This window comes from Cinclus cinclus, chromosome 3 (genome assembly GCF_963662255.1).
Source record: "Cinclus cinclus chromosome 3, bCinCin1.1, whole genome shotgun sequence".
Lineage (NCBI taxonomy): Eukaryota > Metazoa > Chordata > Aves > Passeriformes > Cinclidae > Cinclus > Cinclus cinclus.
In genome coordinates, this window is record NC_085048.1 from 31,035,168 (window position 1) to 31,059,663 (window position 24,496).

At 35.1% G+C, this 24,496-nt stretch overlaps 1 protein-coding gene across 1 annotated transcript in view; it reads left to right on the plus strand.

Annotated features, from left to right (window-relative positions):
• The window catches only part of SENP6 (SUMO specific peptidase 6), a 73,045-nt gene that overhangs the window by 35,807 nt on the left and 12,742 nt on the right, over nt 1–24,496 (plus strand). Inside the window, 14 exon segments of the mRNA XM_062489826.1 lie at nt 1,022–1,042; nt 6,076–6,146; nt 8,236–8,368; nt 10,757–11,073; nt 12,213–12,445; nt 14,919–15,089; nt 15,960–16,006; nt 17,227–17,232; nt 17,689–17,867; nt 19,651–19,877; nt 20,473–20,579; nt 20,664–20,780; nt 21,596–21,718; nt 21,951–22,043. Of these exon segments, the coding sequence (XP_062345810.1) occupies nt 1,022–1,042; nt 6,076–6,146; nt 8,236–8,368; nt 10,757–11,073; nt 12,213–12,445; nt 14,919–15,089; nt 15,960–16,006; nt 17,227–17,232; nt 17,689–17,867; nt 19,651–19,877; nt 20,473–20,579; nt 20,664–20,780; nt 21,596–21,718; nt 21,951–22,043 (1,845 nt within the window).

Genomic DNA, 24,496 nt, shown 5'->3' on the forward strand with positions numbered 1-24,496 from the left:
AGGAAAGGAGAAAGGAAAGGGGAAAGGAGAAAGGAAAGAGGAAGAAAGAGTTTTTATTACTGTGTAATACCATTACTCTGTTTAGTTTGGCTGAAGTCAAATGGGAAACAATTTGAATTTTTTCTGTTCTAGAATACAGTTAATGTATTGCATGTATGTTGGAAGTTTGTTAGGCTTTTGATGTTTGGGAAGAACAGTCACATAGATTAAAAGCTTGCAGCCTTCCATATTGCAAAGACAGAAGACATGTAGATGGTATTTTCAAGTTGTCTGTGTGCTAATCTTAGTTAGATTTATTTTTATATCAGTCTTGGTATAAAAAGGACTCGAATTGTGAGTATCAGCTAAATTCATTTCTATGTCAACTAACATTAATGGAGGTGCTTGTAAAACTAGTGGTCCTAGTTCCTAGGTTCTTTTAGCAGATTTTTTTTTTGGCCTCAGCCTCAGAAGGAGGTTTCCATTTATTCTTCTCTAGCCTTTCCATGTGGTTTCTTCAATAGTTAGGGACTGCTGCTGATTTTTTTTTCTCAATTTAAATACTTGTGTATTTTCTAATAGTTGGAAGCAAGTTCTTACTTTTTTTTTTCTCTTTTGCATGGCTATCATGGATTGTTTTAGTGGTTGACCTCTGTCTTAGAAGTCTTTTCCAACCTTAATGGTTCTGTGATTGGAAATGAGACTTGATAATAATTTGTGTATTAGAACTATCTTATTGGCTCCTGCATTGCAAGTGAATTGAGATGACCACGTTAATGACCAAATTTTACTCATTGAAGAAAAGCCAAGTCATTGTATTTAGACTACTGACTCTTGCCTGTGAAGTAGTGTTTGTGCATTTTTAATTACTTTGACAAAAATATGGTGAAAAGAATTATGATGTGTGTTTGAAAATTAGATGGTGAGTGAAAGACAATTAAACACTTACAATTTGTATTTAATAACTTTTTTGCATTTAGTGATGTGCGACACATGTGGGGCTTTACATCTTATGTGTTTTTTTCTTTTTTCATATTTTAAGCAATCTGGACCGAAAGGAAAGGTAAGCTTACTGTTGATCAAATGAGCATGGCAATAAGCATTAAGAAAATTAACTGATTGAGTGCTGTATTAATGCTAATTAAAGAATATTCAATCCAGTCAATCATATCTGCTCATATGTGATAGGGCTTGACTGTTTTTAGTTCTGTTTTTATGGTTCACTTACTTGCTTTTATTGAAAAAGGACCTTTACGTCCATCTCTAAGTAATGCTTTGTTACTGTGAATTTTGGGTCATTTTCGACAGGAAATTTATTTTTATATCCAATGCAAAATTACATAAACATTCTCTGGATTTTAAGAATTCAGTGCTAATTCGTTTTTGTAGAGCAGTGAACTTTGTATAATAGAATAGTTCTGAAGCATCTTAGTGAAATGATTTTGAAGCTCTTAGTAGTCTGTTTTACAGCTTTCACTCTATCATTGCAGCTCGGTTTGAATTGCATTAAAGGATTTCTTTGCATTACTGTATATTTTGTTCATGAAGTGCATATGTTAAATAAAATGTAGTTAACAAAATGTAGAGCAAAACCTGACACACTGGGTTTTTATTGTTCATTTCAGGGTAATTTCTCACTTGTTTTGCATCTGTTTTACTGCTGTTAATATTTTGTTAGCAGTCTGAAATACCATACATTTATTTTTCTTCATAAGTAGCTTAAATTTATATGTTAGTGAAAATGTTTTCTTGATAGTAATGAACTCATTGAGTTTTTGTAAATATCTTGTCTGTGTAGGTGGCTGTTGGCAGTATGAGCTTGATACCAGGTTGAATTGTTTAAAAGTATATATGTTTAACTAATAATGCTGTAAATAGCACAAGTTTTTTGTGAATTCTGGATTTTCTAGATTTATTTCAAATTCAGAAAATCAAGCCTTTCTGTTTTACTGCCTTTGTTACTTTTAAAAAGAATTATCCAATAGATACTCATCAGCCAGTTTGTGTCACTATATGGCATAGAAGAAAAGGTTTGGGTTCCATGCTGGTACGATCTTAATTTTCTCACGGGAACACCTGCTGCTTCTTCATCCAGTACTACTGGATATCTTCCTTTTTCTTTGCCTGCTTTTTGTTGTTGTCCTAGCAGGGGAAGATGATGTAGGCAGGAGCCGCTAAATTTAGCTTTAATGATTACTGTCATGATAAGTGCAGCAGCAGCTCCTGACTTGCTGGGCCAAATGGGGTTGCTGACCTGTGTTCTGAAATCTGTATTCCCTGTGCTGTTGCTTCTCTTTTCAGCCTTCAGTTTTTGTACTCTGCTCTTCCTCTTAACACATGCTGAAGGTAAATCTCACCTCAGCAGTGTTGTGCTTCAATCTTATTGTTCTTTACTCTCTTTTTGTGTAATGATGTAGAAACCAACAGCCTGCCTGCAGTGATACGTCTCCAAATAATGCATACAGAAGCAGAGGAAAGGCTGAATAAGGCAGCCTCTCGAAGAGCCAGGCTGTGCATTAAACACAGCTCTTGTGTAAGCCTACACCTCAACAAAATTAGCAGCCTTTTTGATGTGGCCTGTTCCAAACTGTAGGTAGCACTCCCTCCCAGATTCCCAGATCCAGATGTTTCTTCATGTTTATTTGCTTTCTGGCATAGACAGAAACTGTGGGCCTGCCCCTTCCCCCCCACCGCATTTCTGGTTTTTTTGTTTTCATAGAGAAGTATTTTTAAGTGGAAATGTCACTTTGTCTAGAGAATTTCATAAAAGTCTGTCTACCAGGTCAATGTGAAGATGCTAAGGTCCAGTTCCATCAGCAAGAGAATATAGCAGTAATAATGAATTTTTTTGTTGAAAATACAAAACCAGTGACACCAATCTGTCTGGACAAAACACACTTACTTAAGAATATTGTAGCATTTAGCAGTTAAAATACGTCAAAAGTTCATGATGCTGCACAGTCCAGGCTGCCTCAGTATTTCAGTCCTGTGTGTTGTAGAAAATCTTGGTTTTTCTTGTTCCTGTAATCAGTGTTTTGCTGTTTGATGCTTTACTACCTCCTGAGATTGCTTTTAATCAAATACTTGTCTACGTTCCTTGTACTTAAAGGTATTAAAGGTGCATATAATCTCGGAAATAAACAAGATGCCTAAAATTGTTTCACCTCTGAGCACTGTTTTTTTTTTTTTTAACTGTTAGATACAATATATAGGCAGGTAATCTTGCATTTTGATCAGCTCAGCTGTTTGATCCCTCAGTTATTCCCACTGAAATGGAAGACAGTTTTGGCCAGGGTTTAACAGCAAGAAGGCATTTGTTTAGAAGTGGTGTATGTTCTTAAATCTGTTCCAAGATTATTTTTTTTTCTTTTTCAGATAGTCCTTTAAAGGTAGATACGTTTGATTGAAAAAACAACCGGTTTCCCTTCTGTTGCTGCACTCACAATTAAATGGTTCAGTGTACTAAGTACTTTACTGGAGAAGGCATTAATGGATCTGCAGCTGTTCAGGCAGCAACAAACACTGTGCTCTGAAGTGCAGCTTTGTTCTCTGATCCATAAAAACTTCATGGTGGTGTGTTCTCCCTTTCTCTTTGTGGGTTTTTCAGGAAAGGAAAGAAAAGTAGGCGCCTTAAGTTGCTGCCTTCTTGTGGAAGGGCTGTCTTGTCACTGTCTCCAAGAAAGCATTATTTTTAGAAATTATTTTTTAGTTTAAAATTAAATAGTCTTTAAAGTTGTCTTCACTTTTCTGTCTAATTCAAAGCAACTTCAAGCTTGACCTTGAATTGCTAACCACACTAAAGTGTGTTGGGAACCTCAGTTGTCTTGGACCAGGTTTTTGTGACTTGGGTTTGGGTGTCGCTGCTTCATTGTGAGTGTGTGAGTTCTGTATTGTGGGAGAAGAAAGATATACCCTTTTTTTGCTACTGCTTCTGTATTCTTGCAAGTGTTTGGCTGTTTAATAGCTATAAGTACAAGTCTACACTGTGAACATAAAATTCAGAAAGGGATAATGCTAGATAATGATAGTGTATTCCGATTTATTGTGAAAGGATTATCTAGCCTTGTATGATAAATAATGAATTTATCATCTTAGTAAGATAAATATATTTTGCATATTAAAAATGTAATACAGATGTATGATTCTTAGAAGAAAAATTCTAACTTAGAAATGTCCAGAGACCTTAAATAGTCAACTGGATTTTAAAATAAATTTTAGTACTCTAAATCTGCCATATCATTTGCTTTGTTTGCTTCCAATTAAATGACAATCAGCATTTAAGTGTTAAAAGTTTTAGACATCTTAGTGAAAATAATTTTTCTAGGAGTAATTATATTCAAAACAAGACTTATTGTTGTGAAGTACTAGTGAAAGATAATTACAACACATGACACAACAGCTTGTGCACCCTTACTGCAGTGTTTATATTTTTCAAATCTAAAATGATGTTTCAAGGTTTTTTTACCCTTTAGAATGTCATGAGCATTGGTTTTGATAAGCACAGTTTCTCATGATGACAAGTTTGAGCTCTGCATTTTATTTCCACTAATTCTGCCTTAGACTAATTCCATGTGATTTGAATTTTTAAGGAAAAATATCTAAAAAAATAATGTGTTTAATTTATGAATGAATATTCATACTGATTTTCCAATTTTGGTTCAGTTTTTGTATGTGCAGGTATTAAAACAATTTCTGGGGAGCAGGATTGTTTCAGAAACACATTTGACACAATCAGTAACAAATAAATTACTTAATCTGTCATCTGTGATATGTTTGCCAGCAGTCGTGATAAAGTGCTATGACATCTCTACATTCTGAGTAGCTGTGCTTGTTTCTCAGTCCTTCTTTCTGCCAAAATTTTCTTTAAAGCTGCAGCCCATCAGTACAGTCAGCTGTGTTTGGTATTAGGTAAGAAATGTCCCAAAGAGCATTGTAGATTAATCTTGTTCCAGAGATACTAGTTAATAATGTTACCTAGAAATGCAGAAAATTGAAAGATTTTGTAATTTGATGCATTAGGAAATGCTGTGTTGAAAGAACTAAAATCTTATACCTCGAGCTAAAGTCTACTTCAGCCATAGCCAAATTTTTGTCAGATGGGTCCTTAAAATGGAGCTGTTAGTGGAGATGTTACTGCCTGCAGCTGTTAGCTTTGCCCTCTTGCTGTTGATTAATGTCCTTGTAATCAGAGGTAGCAGTATGGGACGTGTGTGTCCCATTTGCAGCCCAGTGCTTAACTTTCCAATAAAATCAGTTTCTGGTGAGTTTCTTGGCAAGGCTTCCTGTGTTTCAGATGTGTGCCATCCTCTGTTATGACAAGAATAGTAATCTGTAGCTGCAGGACTCAGTAAGCACTGAGAAAGAAAAGTGCTACAAACAGTAACCCACATGCACTGAGTTTCAGGAATCTTAATTTCCTATTAGCATGATTTGACACATGTGTGTAAACTGAAAACATCTTTCAGGGGACTCAAATCTTGTTATAATACCATATATTGCATTAATTTGCACAAAAATATGTGATATCTATATTATGCAAGTTATACCAACAAAAGACTATCCAGTAATTTGTCTATATTCCAGTATTTTAAGAACAATTATATAGGAACTATGTCTGCTGTGTTGTTCTTTCTGGTTTTTGACCACAACCATTTTTGACATAAGATCTCTTTCCTCTGTTTTGCATCTTCTCTTCCTGTTTTTTAAGTTGTGGAACTTGTAGAATCTACTTTAATATCAAATAATAGTTGTTTCTATTCTTGGCTTTTAAAAGTATCTGTCCTGTATCTCATGAATGAGGAGGAGGAGAATATGCTGGCTTCAATATTTGGAAACTTGAGTCTAAAAGTGACAAATTCCAGAACTGTTGATTATTATAGAGGAGATTTAGATCAGAAACACTTGCAAGACATTTGCTGTGGATGTTTCTGTCATTCTGGTAATACTTTTTTATGTGTACAAATAGCATGTAATAGGAGAAGTTACTTATTTGTAGCTTTCAGATACATTTCAGGTTTGTTTTCTTCATCTGTAATTGTGACTAAATTATGATGGTGTCTGTTAAAAGAACAACCATACGTCTAATTCATTTTTCAGAAAAGAATACCCACCTCAGCTTCAGAAAGTGGAGGCAGACCACATTAGATTACCACGGTCTCAAGGAGTGGGTAAGTTATGTTTAGAGTTCTCATTTTTTCTTAAGCAGAATAATTATTTTTTTAATACCTGATTTGGGTGGGTGTGTCACCAAATCTTATATAACCTTTAGTATATCTACTTACAGCCTTAGATTGTGTTATTCTAGTTTTGTGCAAGTTTGTGCATGAAGGGACGGTTTTGCCCTTCTTGACAGATTTCTGCAACTTGTTCAGTCATGTAATAATTTTAGATTTGGCTTCAGGTATTTGAAAAGCAACAGAAATAGGGAAAACTTAGGATCATAAAATTGGAGATGGAACAAACCTCTGGAATTAACTAGTCTGAGCCCAAACCCTCAGCTTGTTTGTGAATTATTGATGAGGAGTTTCTGTAGTGGTGTTAGTACAAGAAAAATGCGATGTAGTAGCCAGCAATTGGTATGAAATGTATTCATACACTGAGGAAGTTAATAAAAGCATTAGCTCTGTACCTCTTACATTGTAGTTAGGGAATGCTGATGGAGGTACAGTTGAAAAAATATACTTTGGTTTCAAGTGTGGAAATTGTGAAATTGGAGAAGAAAATACCCTATGTTTAGTGAAGCTTTGTTAGTATAGATACAGTCTGTAAACCTGCTGTTCAGCTGTGTAGTCACCTGCATTGGCAAGTTGTTTTGCTGTGCCATGTTAGGTTAATGCTAAGTAGATCTTCAGCAGTACCACTCTAAAGTGAAAAACCCACCTTTTATTAATTCTTTTTTGAAAATGATCCGTTCTTTAGTTTTGAGATGTCTACTCATAGTGGGATGTTTGTGAGACCACTGGTATGTATATTGAAAATCTGTTTTTAAAAATACAGTCTTAAAAAAAGTTCCAATATGGAGACTGCAATTAAGGGAATATAAATAGCACTTCTACATTAAAACAGTTACGGCACTCTTGTACAACACATTCCATTTCTTAAAATGCACAGTGAGATATAAGTAATGAATTTCTGTGTTCCTATACTCTGACAGCATTTAAATAAATGTCCCAGTATAAACTGGGATATGATAGTATAACTCACTACTACTGTGTCTTGTATTGAAGGAGTAAAGATCTGTTGGTTGACACCTGGCAGTGTTCCCAGGTGGCCAAGAAGGCCAATGGCATCCTGCCCTGTATCAGCAATAGTGTGGTCAGCAGGACCAGGGCAGGGATTTTACCCCTGTAGTCAGCACTGGTGAAGGCCATGCCTTGGGTGCTGTGCCCAGTGTTGGGCCCCTCAATTTGGAAAGGACATGAGTGTGTCCAGAGAAGTGTGGTGGAGGCAGTGAAGGGTCTGGAGCAGCTGAGGGAGCTGGAGGCATTTCGCCTGGAGAAAAGGAGGCTCAGGGGAGACCTTATTCTTCTCTAGAACTACCTGAAAACATGTAACCAGGTGGGAGTCAGTCTCTTCTTCCATGTCTTAGGTGAGAGGTAAAACCCTTGTGTTGTGCCAGGGGAGGTTCAGATTAGAAAGTAGAAAAAAATCTTTTCACTGAAAGAGTGTTTAGGCATTGGAATAAGTTGCGGGTGGTAACAGAGTCGCCATCTCTGGAAGTGTTCAAGAGGCTTCTGGATGTGGCAGTTGGGGATATGGTTGAGAGGTGATTATGATGGTGCCAGGTTAATTGTTGGACTAGATGATCTTTGAAATCTCTTCCAACTTTGATGATTATATGAAGTCCTGATTGCACAGAACATTTCCAATTATTCTAAATGCATTCACCAATAGTTCTGTAGTAAAGGTTCTCATCAGCATAATAGAGCATCCCCCCCTGTTTTTGGCAGCACACCCCCCACTTGATTTGCAGTGAAGTTAGCACAGATTTGCAAATCCAAAGCCTCTTGCAAAAGTTGAAGATAAAAATTGTTAGTGAGAGACCCTGCAATAGCATTTCTAAAACTACATTTTTGGGGAATGTTTTTTTAATCCATGCAACAAATCATGAGATATTTAAAACAATGTAGTTTTTTTGAGGTTTAAAAATGTGATTATGTTTAGTTCAAGTTAGCGTACGTGAAGAAGTTGATCGCAATTATAACAGTGTATGAGTGGACATTCCTTGTTAATGTTTTTGCGTCTTTTCCCTCCTAGACAGTGTAATGGAGAATACAGATGAGTCTGAATCAGAATCTGACATTAAGAGAAAAGTGCGACAGAAAGTTCCTTGCAATTCATACCAATCTGACTTGAGTCTGTCCTCTGCTACAAAAAAATGCTTAACTCAGTCAAAGGTGGGTTATATTTTAAAAATGTGTAAACTCTTGTTGAACTTCAAAGTTGTTGCATGTTTTAACAACAGACATTCTGCAGTAGAACAGGTTGATGTTTTAAAAATCTGTAGAGTTGGGAGGAAGATTTACGTAATTTAAAGAAAGTTACAGTGATAGAAATGTTTAAGTGCTAATATTGGTACTAGCTGTGAAATATTTATTTTCTGATTTGAACAGACAGAAGCTTCACTAAAAAGAATCTGTGATTTAATTGAATAAATATGATAAAACAGGGATGATAATTTTAATTTGCTGAAATAGAGGAACAATATTTTACTCTTTGACAGATGTTTTTTTCAGTGTCATGATTTTCTGTACTCAGAACAGTAAAGATAAAAGTACTGCAGAGGTGCAAGTACTTATTAAGTTGCTCACTTTTTCAGTGAGAGTAGTTCCTTAGGTATCTAAATGGCATTTTCTGGTCTACATGCAGCCAACCAAGAAGTTTTTGTCAGGAACTTGTTTGAATATCAGATGTAAGATACTTTGGAAATTGCAGTAAGGCTCTCTGCATTTTTTATCAGCTTCCCAGGCTACAATGGAAGTTTCATAATGCCCACATACAGGTCACACTGTTTGACTATCAAAGTAAAACTTCCTGTAAGGAGATCTGTGATTTTTATATATGCTTAGCTTTTATTTGAATCACCTGGTATTGCTCTTTGGCATTTCTATTGCTTATTTAGTTAATTAATGTGGTGTTAATAAGAAAACTGGTTTAAAATTTTTATCATGTGTTTGAAGTAGAGGGGTGCAATTACTCTTTACTTAAGATCCTCCAGGTACTCTTGGTGTATTCTCTTGAATATTTTTGATTTCTGATTGAAATCCTTCAATGTGATAAGCAGTATCTTTCTAAGAACTACGTCCTGTAACAGCACTGAGGCACAATGCTGGTTTTCATGTCACTTGCTATCTCATCCCACAACTCTGATTTTAAAGGTCTGATATATTTTATACATTTGGGGTTTTCTGCTTCTATTTCTCTATGGTATGTGTAGATTTGTTAAATTGCAGGCATTTTGTAAAAATAGTATGTTGTCATTATATGATTTTCATCTTTAAATTTGGGGTTTGAAAGTACTTCTCACATGTGTGGAAGTCCTCTTTTGGAGGTGTGTTCATGGCTGGGAGTGGGGAGAGGTGTAAATTGTGAAAGCTGTGTTTTGAAAGTAGGTTCTAAAAGTTTTTGGTGGAATGTAGGTATTTGTTGCCTTCAGTAGTTCACATTACAGTGGTTATGCCATTTGAGTTCAGTGCTCCAGGAGAAAATAAAATGCACTAAATTTTCATCTCTAGAGATGTCCTGTATTCACTTTGCTACTCGTTCTGTTGTTTATATGTTAGTATTGAATCCCTCAGATTTAGAAATCCAAGTTCTACACTTGTAATACCAAATTAATTGGGACCTAATAAATGTGAGAAAAACAAAAGGATGCATTTTTCCCTTGTAGCCCCTGCTTGCTTCTAGGGAACTCATTCCTCAAGTCCTGTTTTCTTCTCTGTAACACGCAGCTCTAGATTAATATATGACCTTTGCCTTTCCTTCATCTCCCTTTAGGAGTGAATTTTCCCGCATGCCTTGCTGGGCTGTTAGAAGGTACCTTGGACAAATGGATTTGACTTACAGGGTTTCTTCAAATCCTCTCCAGCATTGCTCTATGGGTCCTTCGGTTACTTTATTTTTGTCCCATTGAACTGTTCTTACAGAAATGGAGTAACTGGACCATCTTGCTGATGGATATATTTGTCTGAATAGTGTTTCATTTACAGAAGAAAATATAAGAAGGAAAATCTGAATTGTCCAACATTAATTGCTTGTAAAAATTGCCACAAATGACATTTGTTCCTTTCAGAACATTTTTCATTTTCTTAAATTAAATGAAAAAAAGTAAACTATTTTTTATTTTTGCTTTCTTTGCTTACTGTAATTCTAATGTAGTGTTTTCAGTCTCCACTGGATTTTATTAAAAATTTTTTCACCAAAAGGGTTTTTAAAGCATTGGAAGAGGATGCCCAGAGATGTGGTTGAGTCACCATCCCCTGGTACATTTAAAGCACATGTAGATGTGGCACCTGAGGATATGGTTTAGTGATGACTTGACAGTTCTATATTAATGGTTGGACTTGATGATATTAAAGGTCTTTTCCAACCTAAATGATTGTATTATTCATTCTGAACAGAAATTAGGTGCAAGATCTGGAAATTGTCTTTCTACTTAACGATTACTGATTGTGTGTTTGTTTGTCCTTTAGCTTTTGGAACAGATTGATTATTCTACTGAATGCCCAAATTGTGGGAGGGCAAATGAAAATCAGACCAAATGCCGACATTGTGAAAGTGCTTCTCTAAAGGATTTGCCAAGAGTCTCCAGACAAACTGTGACATTAAGTGAATCTGTGGGACCTTTATCACGTTCTTCAATACATCAGAATTCAGCAGGGCAAAAATCTTCAGGTACAGGGTTCAGCACAAAGAAGTTCTATAGTTCTGCTGTTGGAAAAGGTCCAGCGGATATTCTACTGAGTAATGAGGTTGTAGGACATTCTATGTTACGGCAAAATGGAAAAGTTGGTCTTATAACTGGGACAAAAAATACTAAAATTACGGGAAGCTTAAGACAGAGGAGTACAAGGCCATCTGAACTAAATGATCCAAGTAAGTACCTTTTTATGAATACAGTCATTAGCTGGAAACACAAAATACTGTATAGTGAAGGAACTGTTTGTGCAGGTTTACATAACTGATGTTGTGTGGAATATTTTTATGTGTGGGTTCTCAGGGAAGAGGGACAGAACTTTTAATAATTTCCTTTTAATGTGCATAGGTACTCTTCAAGAAAGATGAATATTGGGGAAAACAAAAAATTATTTTTTGACTTATTTTTCTTTTGTTTGTGTGTTTTTAAAAATATTTATGTTTGGGGTATTGGAAAAAAACAGTATTCTTAGCAGAATTTCACCATTCATTCTCCCAAGAGGAAAGACAGTATTTGATTTCTGTTTTGTTTTTTCTCTCCTCTTTTCTTCTGAGCTGTTCATCAATTTAAATTTCATAATTTATAAAATGTAAATTTCTGTGCCTTCTCTGTGTAAGCTCAATAAGCAGGAAGGATGGAGTAAAGGAAATTATTTTTCTGGTTCTGTGCTTAGTTGATTAGACCATGTTGTCCTACTGGTTTGAATTGCTTCAGTCTTAATTTCTCTTGGTGGTTTTTAGGTTGTCTTTCTTACTGTCAGTTCTTGACTGAACCAAGAAAAGTTCTCTTCTATCTAGAGGTGGAATAATGATACCCATTTTTTGTATAGATAATTAGAAGAAATCAAAAACAAGGCAGAGAGTGCTTTCAACCAGATTCCAAATAAACATTAGTAAAAGCATAATATAATGATACATGTGGACTTTCTTTGGCACTGCCGGACAATTACATAAATTACTTTTAAGGTATTACGTGAAAATAAATTTCTGTTGCAGAAAAATACAGTGGTTGAGAATGTAATATTTTCTGTTTAGTTGTTTTGTCTAGTGATGAGGAGGAGGAGGAGAACAGTGGCAGCACTAGGAGCATGGAAAGCATTTTACCTCGTCCTGCAGTTTCAGCCTGCTCCTCCCTACCTCCTTCTACAGGAAAGGTGGAAGCAGTATTAAAGGAAAACAGTTGTGGAATAGACCAGAGAATAGGTAGTATAACAACAGATACAGAAATTGCAGTCACACTTCCAAGAAAAGCCAAGAATGAAAAAAAATTCTGTTACAGAAAAAATGTAGTGGTTGAGAATGTAATATTTTCTGTTTAGTTGTTTTGTCTAGTGATGATGATGAGGACGAGAATAGTGGCAGCACTAGGAGCATGGAAAGCATTTCACCTCATCCTGCAGATTCAGCCCGCTCCTCCCCAGCTCCTTCTACAGGAAAGGTGGAAGCAGCATTAAAGGAGAACAGTTGTGGAATAGAACAGAGAATAGGTAGTATTACAACAGATACAGAAATTGCAGTCACACTTCCAAGAAAAGCAAGAATGAAAGATCAGGTACTATTTAATGCTTTGTTTAAAGAAAACAGAATCAAATAATAAATGGAATATGTAAAGGCTTGTTTTGATTGTGAGAAGTTGACTATATTTGATTGTTTTTCTTACTCAGCAGCTCATCAGCTAGTCTCTCTGCATACTTAATAGCAGAAACATAAGAAAATGTGTTCATTACATTTTTACATGCATTCATAATGATCTGAATTATACTGTTAACATAAATGCTTCTGTGTTGAATGTTTACTCTTTGAGACTGGACAGGGATTCTCTATGAAGCTCAAGGTTTAGTTTACAGCAGAATGTCAGTACCAGCTGTTGCCTGTTGAGACTTTATGAAGTTACACATGAAAAGAGACACAGGGATCAGTAATGGCCCTTTAAAATAAAAATGCTTTGACAACTGTCCCAATTAATAGCAATTATTTTAGGACTTTTGTAGTGGAGCTTGTGTTTTTAGTTGAGTACTGCTGTAAGAATTGAATAATCAAAGACAAAAAAATACTCCACGAGCACACCTTAAGTGTGGCCAAAGGGGACAGTTTTCATATTGTGTTAAAAGCCATCTCCATAGTGAGCCATTAAGAGGAATAAATTCCATGTGGCAATTGGTAATGGAATAATAGTGCTGATAAAAACAGCTCTTGATTCACTTGTCCAGTTTCATTATTGTGAGTTTGATTCAACAAGAGAATCTGATCAGATTTCCAATTATTTATGAGTTAGAATGCCTAAAGTACTGATGCCAAAAGCTTCTTGCTATGTTGAGATTCAGAAGCCAACATTCTAATGCTACAGTTAATGAAATTATGGATGTTTATAATACGTTGTATATTTAGTCGTCACTATCAATATGAAGATGTGAACCTCCAGCCTACAATAAAGCTGTAAGGCTCAAAGCTTGAATTGTAAATAGTTTTTGAATTAAGTTGTTCTGACAGTATGTGCTGAATCAATTGAAAGTATTGCATTGTGAAAGCACTGTTGTCTGACTTCTGAAACTCTCCCAGATGTTTTTTTGAATATCCATATGTTCCTGTTCACTAGTCTTTATGAACCAGTTGTAATATATGTTAGATTATTTTAGAGTCGGAGTTTACTTTTAAAAATTGCTAAATTTTTTTTTTGGTGAAATATAACACAAATTTTTATTGATTTAATGAACCTACCAAGGTTTGGAGACATCACAGCAGTTTCGTTAGATATCATAGAGAGCTGAATAAAGCTTTTTCTTTCTCAAAATATTAATTAATTCTTTACTTAAGAGGCTACTTGAATGTAGCATCACTTCAGACTTGGCTGTTTTATTGTTTGTCTGTCATTTATTTTGAGCTTTTTATAATATTTAGCCAGTCCAGCAGACAAAAAGGAAAAGCTGTTTTCAACAAGAGGCCTAGGAAAACATTTTAACTACAGGGATTTAGAATGCCTTCTCCAGTGTATAAAATGAAGGAAGCATCCAAAAGTATATTTTGAATTATTGCCAAGATAGGCCAATGATTTGGGACTGAAATAATTCTCAAGATTTAGTCTTAATAGAAACACTGAATCACTTATAATATTTTTCTATGGGAGTTTAACTGCATTTTTGTCACTGAAAAGAATGTTTATTCATGGGCAGCTTTATGAAACAATATAAATATTAAAGAAAAGACTAGTGTACAGAAAATCCTTCAACAAAATAGAGCAATATAAGCAATGCAACAAATAAATATATTTATGTGCTGGCTATCAGCAGGCTTTATTTCATTTTAATAGGGTTTTTTTGTAAGATTGTTCTGTTGGTTAACAGGATGCTTCATTGAGATTACAGCTGCAGTCATCATCTAGAGACATTTCTTGATCTAGGGCCAAACACCACATGGCCTTCTTTCAATGTTTAGTCTTCTGACCTTGGAATCAATCCTAAAAACATCTTAGTTCTGTAGAGGTGCCTTAAGGAAGTTTGATTTGGCTTATTTATTTATGTTTCTTGAAGACTGTACTCTGTTAATGTGGTGATGTGATGTGCTTCAAGAATTAGTCACCAAAAGCTTGGATTAACGAAAACTGAAAGAAAAAATTAGAACCACAGGATGTGGTGGTTTTACAATATTAGTGCTTTTTTTAACTAAATAAAATGTATTAAAAATGACTTCATTTTGCTAGACTGCAAAGTGTTTACAAAAGATAAAAATAAGTTTGTTTTGACAATTTAGAAGCACTATTTGTGATTTTGAAATGTCAATAAAGGGTCTACAAGTGTCATCTGACCTTTTATTTTCTTTTTGAATGTAGCAAAATTAACATCCTCAGGTGTTACTAAAAGTCTTTTGGGAATTATCGACCTTCTCTATATGTTTGGGACAGATGCTCTAGCAAGTAATCCTGTTGACCAACAGAAAAGTAGCTACAAATTCAGTCATTAGTTTTAACAAGCTTGGTTTAGCAATAGACCTTAGTGAGACATTCTGAAACCTTGAAAATTACTTTTCAGTTTGGGAACATTGTGTCTAACACTCCAATAAAACGTCGCAAAGTTATTTCTCAAGAGATGGTAACCGAGGCTGTACCACTAAATTACCAAAATTCCTGTGAAAGTGTCATTCTGAACTGCCGAAGTATACGAATAGGAATGCTGCGGAGAATGGTAGTGGAGCCTGTGATTGTAAGTAACCTTGCTCTTCCACAGCTCTCCCTTCAGGTTTTGATGGTTATTGTATTTCTGTATTTGAACAACATAATGTTCTACCTTTGTCTGGGGAACAGGAAGTTTGTCTCTGATTTCAGAGGCTGTGATTTCCAGAGAGCCCTAAGTTACTCCTATGTTCTAATGTGCAGTCTAGCAGTGGTTCTTAATAGAAATATTGTGCTGCAGCACTCTAAAAAATCTTGTTTGCATGGTAGGGGAAGGTTACGGGCTAGCACTCATTTGTTTAAAAAATTGGAAACAACAGCTACAAGAAAATTGATATTGATAGGTATGAGGAAGAAGCATTGTCCTAGAGGTGGATAATTTTACTTCTACAGAATTTTTTTTTTTTGTTAGCCTTGTGAGTTACATGGCGTTTTCAAGGAGACCTTGAACGTTGTATGCAGTCAGCCACATAGAATGCATACTTCTTGTTGGAGTAACCACAGAAACAGCAGAGAGACGTTATTTGTTCTTTCCACCTCTCTACAAAACACTAGTGTTTGATTTGCCTAAATGCTGATAGATGACATTTTCTTTTGAAGAAGCAGAATTTGTGTATTTTTCAGAGTATTGTTAAATGTTTTTGAAAACTTCAGAGAGATCTAAAGTTTAAACAGTCAGTATGACTGAAAGAGACTGGAGCAGCAAAGAATGTCCTTGCCTAGAATTGTGTTAAAATGTACATTTTGTTTTTTCTTAAAATTCGCATTTTAAATATTAGTTCTTAAATGTTTATTACTTAAATATGAAGTCCATTGGAATGTGTTTGCTAACAGTTTAAAGGCTTTCAGTCAGTTAAAATTTGCAGATGATGTGAAATCTTGCAATTGTGTTATCTTTCAGTTTTGCCTGGATTATATCAAAATACGCTTAGAGAATCAAGAAGGTGAGTACATTTTTCTTTTTATATTAGTACTCAATATATTTATTTTGAACAAAGTAACTCTGTCAAAGGTATTGCAAGTGAATCATAATTAAATGTTCATTCTCATTTTGTCATTTATGTAATAAATTATACTGGGTGTCTGTAGTCAGTTAAGAGAAAAGAAAACTGAGTACAAATCTGACCTAAACTGCCTGGTGAATAAAAACCAAAATGTTTTTGCATTAGCTCTGCCTTCTACCGACAGAAAAGTCACAGTTTGTGACATGCATACCACTGGGTTATTAGTTCTGCTTCCTCTGATATGATTCTGCTTGATCTAATCATTCATTTGAAGATCTTTCGATAATGTGGTGATGATTGTCAAAAGTCTTCTGCCCTTTAACAAAAGCGATTAATAAAAATAAAAAGCAAGAATGACCCTCCTGTAAAATGTTAGCTTTTTAAAACTTCATTAGTTCTTTAATTGCAGTTGTGTTAAGTAGATAGTAAAAACCGCACTGGTGTCTTAGACCTTTCCTGTCTAGACCTCTTTTGATAATTTTGTCTCTAGCCTGAAAGTTGTATATTTCATGTCACTAAAAGAAATTGTGACATAATTTGGAAAAGGTGACTTACAACTCCTGCTCTGTTTCTTTTCTTTTCTTTAGTACAGCTTTTTTCTGGGTCTGAAAAGCTTTGCTATCTTTCTTAATCTTAAGTTGCATTCTTAAGATCTAGTCCTGTAGAATTTTGCTTTTGTTATTTGTAAAAGAGAACTGCTGTATTTTGTAATTATTACATGCTGAAAGGTGTCTCACAATCTGTAAAGATAAATGTAGGCTTTACTTGGTCAATTATCTAAGTTTATTTTGCATCTAAAATGCAGATGCATAGAAACAATGAGTTTTCATGCTTTAAATGTATTTTTAAAAATAAAACACTGAAAAGCTTTGTATAATTTGTAGAAAATAGCTATCAAGTTTTAGTTAAAATGGCTGTGTGGTGAAATTCCCACTGCACCTGATTCATCAATAGCATAAAAATGGTGACTCATTAAATGCTGTGTCTGTTGGAGCACTTCACGCTTTATGATTTCTTTTTTTTTTTTTTTTAAGAGCTTGTTTTATTTTGTTTTTTAGTTTTGCATCAAATTTTATAAAGTACTCAACATTGGCAGCATCAGATGCAGTGTGAAAATTTTACCATGTTAGTAGACATTCCTGTTGAGGACTAAACTAGGAGTAGTCCTTTGTTGCCTCAGGCAATTAGACCATTTCTCTGCATGTGTTTATGCTCTTCTTTTTAAAGTTATTTTTTATATGGGAACTTGGTCAAAGATAAATGTGCAAAGAGACGTGACGAACTTATTGTAAAATGTGTCATAGCAATAGTTGCAAATTTAAATCACTGGAAATCCTGGGTGTTTTTTTTTCTGTGGAATAAAAAACAAAAGTTGGTGGGCAGAAAACAGATTGGTTCTGATGCCTTTCTTGACAGATGACATTGGAATTTAGCCTTTTAGGATACGAAAAGCCATCACTTCTTGCATGTGTGTTAATTTCAAAGTTTTAAAAACTTCTAAGAAATGTAGTGAGCACATAGTGATTACTTATTGATATCAAGGGGGAAATTGTAAAGGAAACTTACAGATTTTTATTATATTTTAATATGGCATTATTTTCTCATAGAATCAGAAAGCGATATCAGAGAGATTAACCTGAAAACTTCAGAGCTTACTAAATGTGAATGGTGTAGTGTCCGAAAATTGCCAGTAGTTTTCCTACAAACTGTACCTTCAACCTGTAGCAGTCTGAGAGATCAACTGAAAATGAGTAAAGATAATGTCTGGTACGAATGTAAAGGAGACAGTAAGTAAAACAATTTTAGTCTACTATTCACTTTAAATTGTGTTTTCGTGTTTTGGTCATGAATGAGTGCATTAAGACTAGAAGGGTCATCAGTGGCTGGGGTAGGTGTAGTGTTTTTTCAGACTGAGAAGAAGTACAGTTTAGAACAGCTAGGCATTCTCTTTGTCCAGAAACATGCTAGTTACAACATATAACGTTTTTCACTAATATTTGCACTGAATGAAAGCAAGTTGTTTTGGTTAGCTTTTGTATACAAGCTTTTACATTTCTATGGCAGCTTTTGTAGTACTTCTGACTCCTGTGCTGTTCTGCTGACAGGCTTTAGTAGAAACTGTTGAATGGGTTGCCTTGGGGCTTTTTCCCCCAGCATACTTGCTCATGATGTTGTGAGACAAATAGCTGCTTGGATAATATGTGGATTATCTTCATATATATTAAAATTAAATTTAATTTCTACATAATTTTCAAGGTCCTAGAGGCACACCTATTAAATGTGACATTGAGTCCTCTTTCTCTTTAATAAGATTTTCTTCAGGTTAAATTTTGTTGTTATTTATACTTACACATAGTTTTGTACATACATGAATGCTTTCAACAACCTCAGAATTGCGTGCTCCCATAATACTGTGTAATAGTCCTGTAAGAAGTGTGAGCTGTAAGGAGTCTTATAATTACAGAAGTAATTGGAGACCATGCAGGGGACCTGGACACAATCCTGTGAGCAGGAATTAGACCCCAGGTGGACACAGGTGTTCACAAAAAAGGAAAAAGTTTCCCAAGTTGTCTGTGTGAGAAGTCTCTCCCTTAGCACGGCTCTCAGCAGGGTCCCCACCCAGCTGTTCTCCCTGATGCTCTCTGTGGCACAGAGAGTTTTACATCCAGCTGCTATATTGCATTTTATGCAGTTTGTGATAACACAGTTGCTCTCTGCTCTGTAAGCGTGGAAATTAATTTAAGCCTGTATCCAGAGCTGTGTAAGCAATTGTGTGTAGATGCCTAGCTCCCAAAACAGGAACACCAAAAGCCAGTTAGACATCTGAATTCTCTGTGCAGTGAATGGGGAATTACGCTGCTGAAGAATTATTTTCACATGAGTTAGCATGCTGGGTTAAGAATGACCAAAGGGAAATGGTTATGCTTGTATCTGAAATGGCTCTTACAGAAAAACAGGTCCTGGCAGCTCTGTGTTGGGCAGCAACATGAGACTGGGATTTGCAGCCTGAATTCTGTTCCGTTTTCTGTGTAAAATAGTTCCTTTCAGTGTAATGTACTGCTTTTTGATTTTTTCAGATCATATAATTGGATGATATTTATATAAAAGCTGATTGATCAGAATAATTATCTCCAGCTTCTTCAAAAATAGTGATGTTTTATAGCATAACCTTCTAGGGTCAGAGAAGAAATTATGCTGAATATACAATTATTGAAACTGTAGTGAAACAGTAGGCTGGGAACTCCAGTAATAAAAAATATTGGTACACAGTCTTACTCTCAGTAAGCAAAGATGTTACTTCAAAATGTTTTGTCTCTCCATTAGTGTCATTTAAAAATTTATCAGATGTAATATTTAACATTTCTTGATTAAGGTAGAAGTTGAATGCACTCTTTGCAAATGCAAATAAGAAAGGTTTGGCAGTTAGTCTTTCTGTCTGTCTGTTCACAGCTGTGTTACTGCTTGCATACATTATCTGCAGCGTGTACTTGTGTTGGCCTAAAATTCCATGAAATCTCTTTATAACTGCTGCATGCTTTATTTTATTTTATTCCTAAATGAATAATTTTCTCTCTGCTTTTTTTACAGGTCAGGAAGAACAGTACATAATCTTGATTTTTGAAACTGGTCTTGATCCTCATGCAAATTCAATATTTGAAAAAATAATTATGGACATTGGTATTAGAAATAATATTTCTGACTTTTTTGTGAAAATTTCCTTTGAAGAAGCCAATGCTAGGCTTGTGGCATTTACTAAGTGTTTGGAGGACAATTCCAAAGGAAGCCCATCTCACAGAGAAAGCAAAATAAAAAATGTAAATTACGTTTTTGTTTTAGAGCTAAGTCATTATATTTTGTGGGTTACAAATGCACTAAGGATACTGTGTTAGTAAAAAAAAAAAAACATTCTATCAGCTTCTGCTGGCTTTTATATTAAAATTTCCATAGTGGTCCATGGTGGATTATGAAACTGTGGGAAATAGTCTGTGCATTCACAGTACTTTTTAGGGTGTTTATTTTGATTGTAAAATTATACAGTGGTCCACAAGTAATGTTATTTAAAAATTATTTAGGGATGAGAAATCTTTACTGTAATCAGACAACATAATTTTTTCCAGCTGGTAAAATTATGGTATTTTAAAACAAGAAATTAAGTTGCACTGTTGTAGTTACCTTTAATTAAAGCTTTCATTAAACAAACTACTTTTTAAAGTATTGGAAAGTTTTGTGATTCCACAAGAAATGATCAAAGACCTAAGTGTAATAGATGAGGTAAGAAAGGAAAAGGTCCATAGACTTGAAGTCATCAAAAAACCGCAGATATTACACTGCTGGACTTCACAAACTTTTATTACCATTTCAGTAAAATTGAGCACATATACAAATTAATGTTGACTCTGTTCTCTTAAGGTTGCTTCTGAGTCCAAAATACAGCAGCGAAATAAACAGTTACCATTTTTTGATGATGATGAAGAAATTGGCGAACCACATACAGTATTTATTGGTCCTATAGAAAAGTAAGATACTTATCTTTGCCCTGTAATAATTCTGAGGGGTTTTTGGCATTTCATACTTCTTATTGAATGTGTTTTTCTTCTCAGGTTGATAGTTTATCCACCTTCTCCAGCTAAAGGTGGTATTTCTGTGACCAACGAAGACCTCCATTGTCTAAATGAAGGAGAATTTTTAAATGATGTTATTATTGATTTTTATTTAAAGTAAGTTTTATTTCACATCAGTTTTTAGTCGTCTTTTACTTTGAAACTTGAAAAGTTCTGACATTAAAAATTCATAGGTCAGTTGATAACACTTAGTCTCCAACTATGTATAACTGTCATTTTAAAGATTGTTTTGTGATCTTGCAAGAATGTTTGGTTCTTCTCCTGTCCTGCTTGACAGTGACACTCTTCCTATCTGGATAAAGGTTCTTTGAACGTTTTAACATCTCAAGAGCAAATTTAACTGAAAAAAATGCAGCTTTTTAAAAGGTATCTGTGTTTCCTGGAATTTAATTTGTCTTGATTAATGTAACACATACGTTAATTTTGTGCTGTCACTGATCCTGCAGATGTTAGAAGTTTGTTAAATTGTCACATGCTTTTGGTTTTATGCTACACATAAGGTGTGTAGGTATATTTTTCAGTCTGTTAACGTATTTTAGAAGTAAAATTCAAATGATGTCTCACTCTTGGGACTGTTTGGAGATCTGGTGGCTCAAATACAAAATACAGGTCTCTTAGCTTTTTATGTAGCAAACTCCTTGAAAATTTGTTTTCCTGCCATGAAACAAAAATAAATACAAGAGGAACAGAACAGCTTGTTGACTGAGCAAAGCAATAATACCTTGAAATATTTACATAAGTTTTGCATTAATTGGTTCCTGTGGATAGTCAGCTCCAAATAGCTGTTCTTCGAGAAGCTGCTACAATTTGGTAGGGAGCACCTGTTAGTAGTCCTTTTTACTCTGGTGCTGAGTACTTTGAGTTAAAACTTCCATTATTTTTTCTTTCTTGTTTTTTTTTTAACTAAATAGGTATTTGGTACTTGAAAAGCTGAAAAAAGAAGATGCTGATAGAATACATGTGTTCAGTTCATTCTTCTATAAACGCCTTAATCAAAGAGAAAGAAGAAATATTCATGAAACTTCAAACCTTTCGTAAGTCTGTTGATAAGTCAGTTTAACATAGAGCTGAGTGCAGTGAAGATTGTTAAAATCAGATGCTTTACAGAGAGAAATATCAACAGAACTCTAGGAAACATCCAGACCTGTAGCAGACATAGAATATCCCTAGAAAATCTTAACAAGCTGTTAAGGTGAAAATATCTGGAAAATGCTCCCTATAGTAAAATAAGCCACCCTACAAACTGTGTGTTTGTTCTTCTTGCAGAATACAACAAAAGCGACATGGGCGAGTAAAAACATGGACACGGCATGTTGATATTTTTGAGAAAGATTTCATTTTTGTTCCCCTTAATGAAGCGTAAGTGAACATACCTTTTTATCACATTTGGTAAATGCTTAAGCTTCATAATACTAAAATTGAAAGTTACATTACAATAAGAATTGAAGTTAAAAATTAAGTGAATAAATATCTATTTCCCGGTGATACGTAGTTGTGTAAGACCTTTAAATGTTGTAGTATAAGAATTATCAGATAGTATGAAGACAGCAAAACTTAACTTTTCTGAGTACTTTTTCTAGGTTTTACCTCAGTGTCTCACATTCTTTCTTTTAAGCTTTTGACATTGATAACTCTTGGATTTCTGTTTTTTAGTCCGTTCTATAGAGTATGAGTCCTTTCTCTCTGGTATAAATGGGATCATCTTTAGTTGCAGTAAATGGATATTGGAATAAAACTTAATTGAAAATTACTACTGCCTTGAGAACTTTATTCTTTTTCTTTATGTTTCTTTGTCCTGATGTTCGTTAAGGGTCAGGAAGCAGGCCATTAGCATTCTAATGGTTGCTAAGGACTTTGATGCTTGCTTTCCTTAAAATCAGAAGTTGTCAAAAACACACTTTTGTATTTCACAGAAATAATCTAAACAGTTCTTAAACCAAAATGTTTGCTAAAGTTAAAGTAGTGGTTTTTTAAACATATGCAATAAAAGCAAAATAAGGCCAGATAGACAGGAGTTTTCTAACTGACATTTCATAAGCATACCTAGCTGATATTTCTGAAATAACAAGAGATAATATCAAAATATTAAAAGATAGGGGTTTTTAAAATAAGAAGTTACTTATCTGGGTACTGTGCCACTGTACAGTGGGAGGCAAATTCTAAATCTTCTCGTTTTCCTGCCTCCTCTCCAGATGAATTCTAAGGCTAGCAGTACAGAGGCAGTTACAACTGGCCATATATAGATCTGTCCTTTTTATAAAGTTGTATTTCCCCAACAAAGGTGTTCATCAGCACTAATTTTAGTTTTTGACATACCATTACCTCTGGCAAGATATCCAGAGCTAGGGGATTTTAATGACTCAGGTGTAAGGTCCACTGCAGGCCCCTGTCCACTGCAGGCTTCATCCTTATCCCATGAAACTTCAAGTACCAGAACTTTGAATTGTCTGTCATTTAAGCTGCCTTTGCACTTGTTACATAGTTCACTTCCCATCATCCTCCCGTGTGTTATTCACATATGCACATGGATTATGCATAGGAGAAACGAGGTTATGCAGAGGAGAAATGAGTATCAATTTGAAGTCACCTGAAAAAGGAAAACAAATAGTTCTGTGGTTTTGTAAGAATTGGTGATGTTGCTAGTGACTTAAAACACAGTAGTTTTCACTGTCTTGTTCATTTACTGAGGAACTAAAGCAGTATCTGTCGGAGCAAGTAGAACGTAGCAGTTCATACGGAAGGCATAACATTCATACCATGTGTGAGTTGGTGATTTCGAGTTAGAGTAGCTTGGTGTCATGGACTCAGCTAGTTGTGATTAGAGTATGAAAAGTGTGCTCCTGGTGCACCTGTCACCTGGATATAATCCTGTTTTCCTTTTTGGAACTGTCCCTTCACTGTAAGCTGAAGCCTGTCAAGTGTGATAGGACATTCATTTGCTACAGTGGTTTCCTGGAAAGTACAGTAAGAATATTGCAGAGCAGGAAAATAAAAAAGTAGCCAGGGAGGTGAGAAAGTGGTGGATTGGGAGTTGCAGGGTTTTGGTGTCTAGTTCCAACAAGTTTTTCCAGCCTATCTCATAACCACTAGTTTAGGGAAGGTAGACTCATCATCTAACCAGCTGTCAAACTGCAGTAACTGGAGCAGGTTGACTCTAGGGAAGAATCAACTTCAGAACAGTGTGTCTCGATTTAATCATGACTCTGTCCGTGTCACTTGGCTGTACAGTCCTTCTTGTAAAAGTTTCCAGTGAAAACAGGTTGTTCTCTTAGAAGTTACAAGCTGTTCTTTTCTTACATCCAGGTTAATATGCTAGTCTGCTGACATAATTGGTACATAAGTTCTCTGTTAATAGAGTACACACACATTCCAGGATTGGGCAGTACTTAATGTGTTCATTAGTTAGGTGTGGTGAATCGTTTAAGACAAACCATACCACACATGCTGCTGTCAATGGCCACTTACTTTAACTGCCATTAAGTTTTGATGGAATTTAGGCTTCATAGCCATCTAATTATTTTTTTAGTATGGCAGTGAGACGTGCATTTTTAGTTACTGCTCTTTTGTCTCCTAAAACACATTGAAATGTGACTTCACCTGTGTAATACATAGCTAGCTTCTGTTTTGTTATTTGCTGTATGCAATCAGAGATCCTCAGAAGATTTCTTAAATGGACATTCAAAATCCAGTTGTAATGCCTCAGTCCCTGAATTTGCTGCTGCTCTAGTTCTGATTGAGTTGCAAGTCAGCGAAGCCTAAAGAAACAAGGAAATAGGAGGAAACTGTTGCAAAACTTACACTTTGTGTTGGGG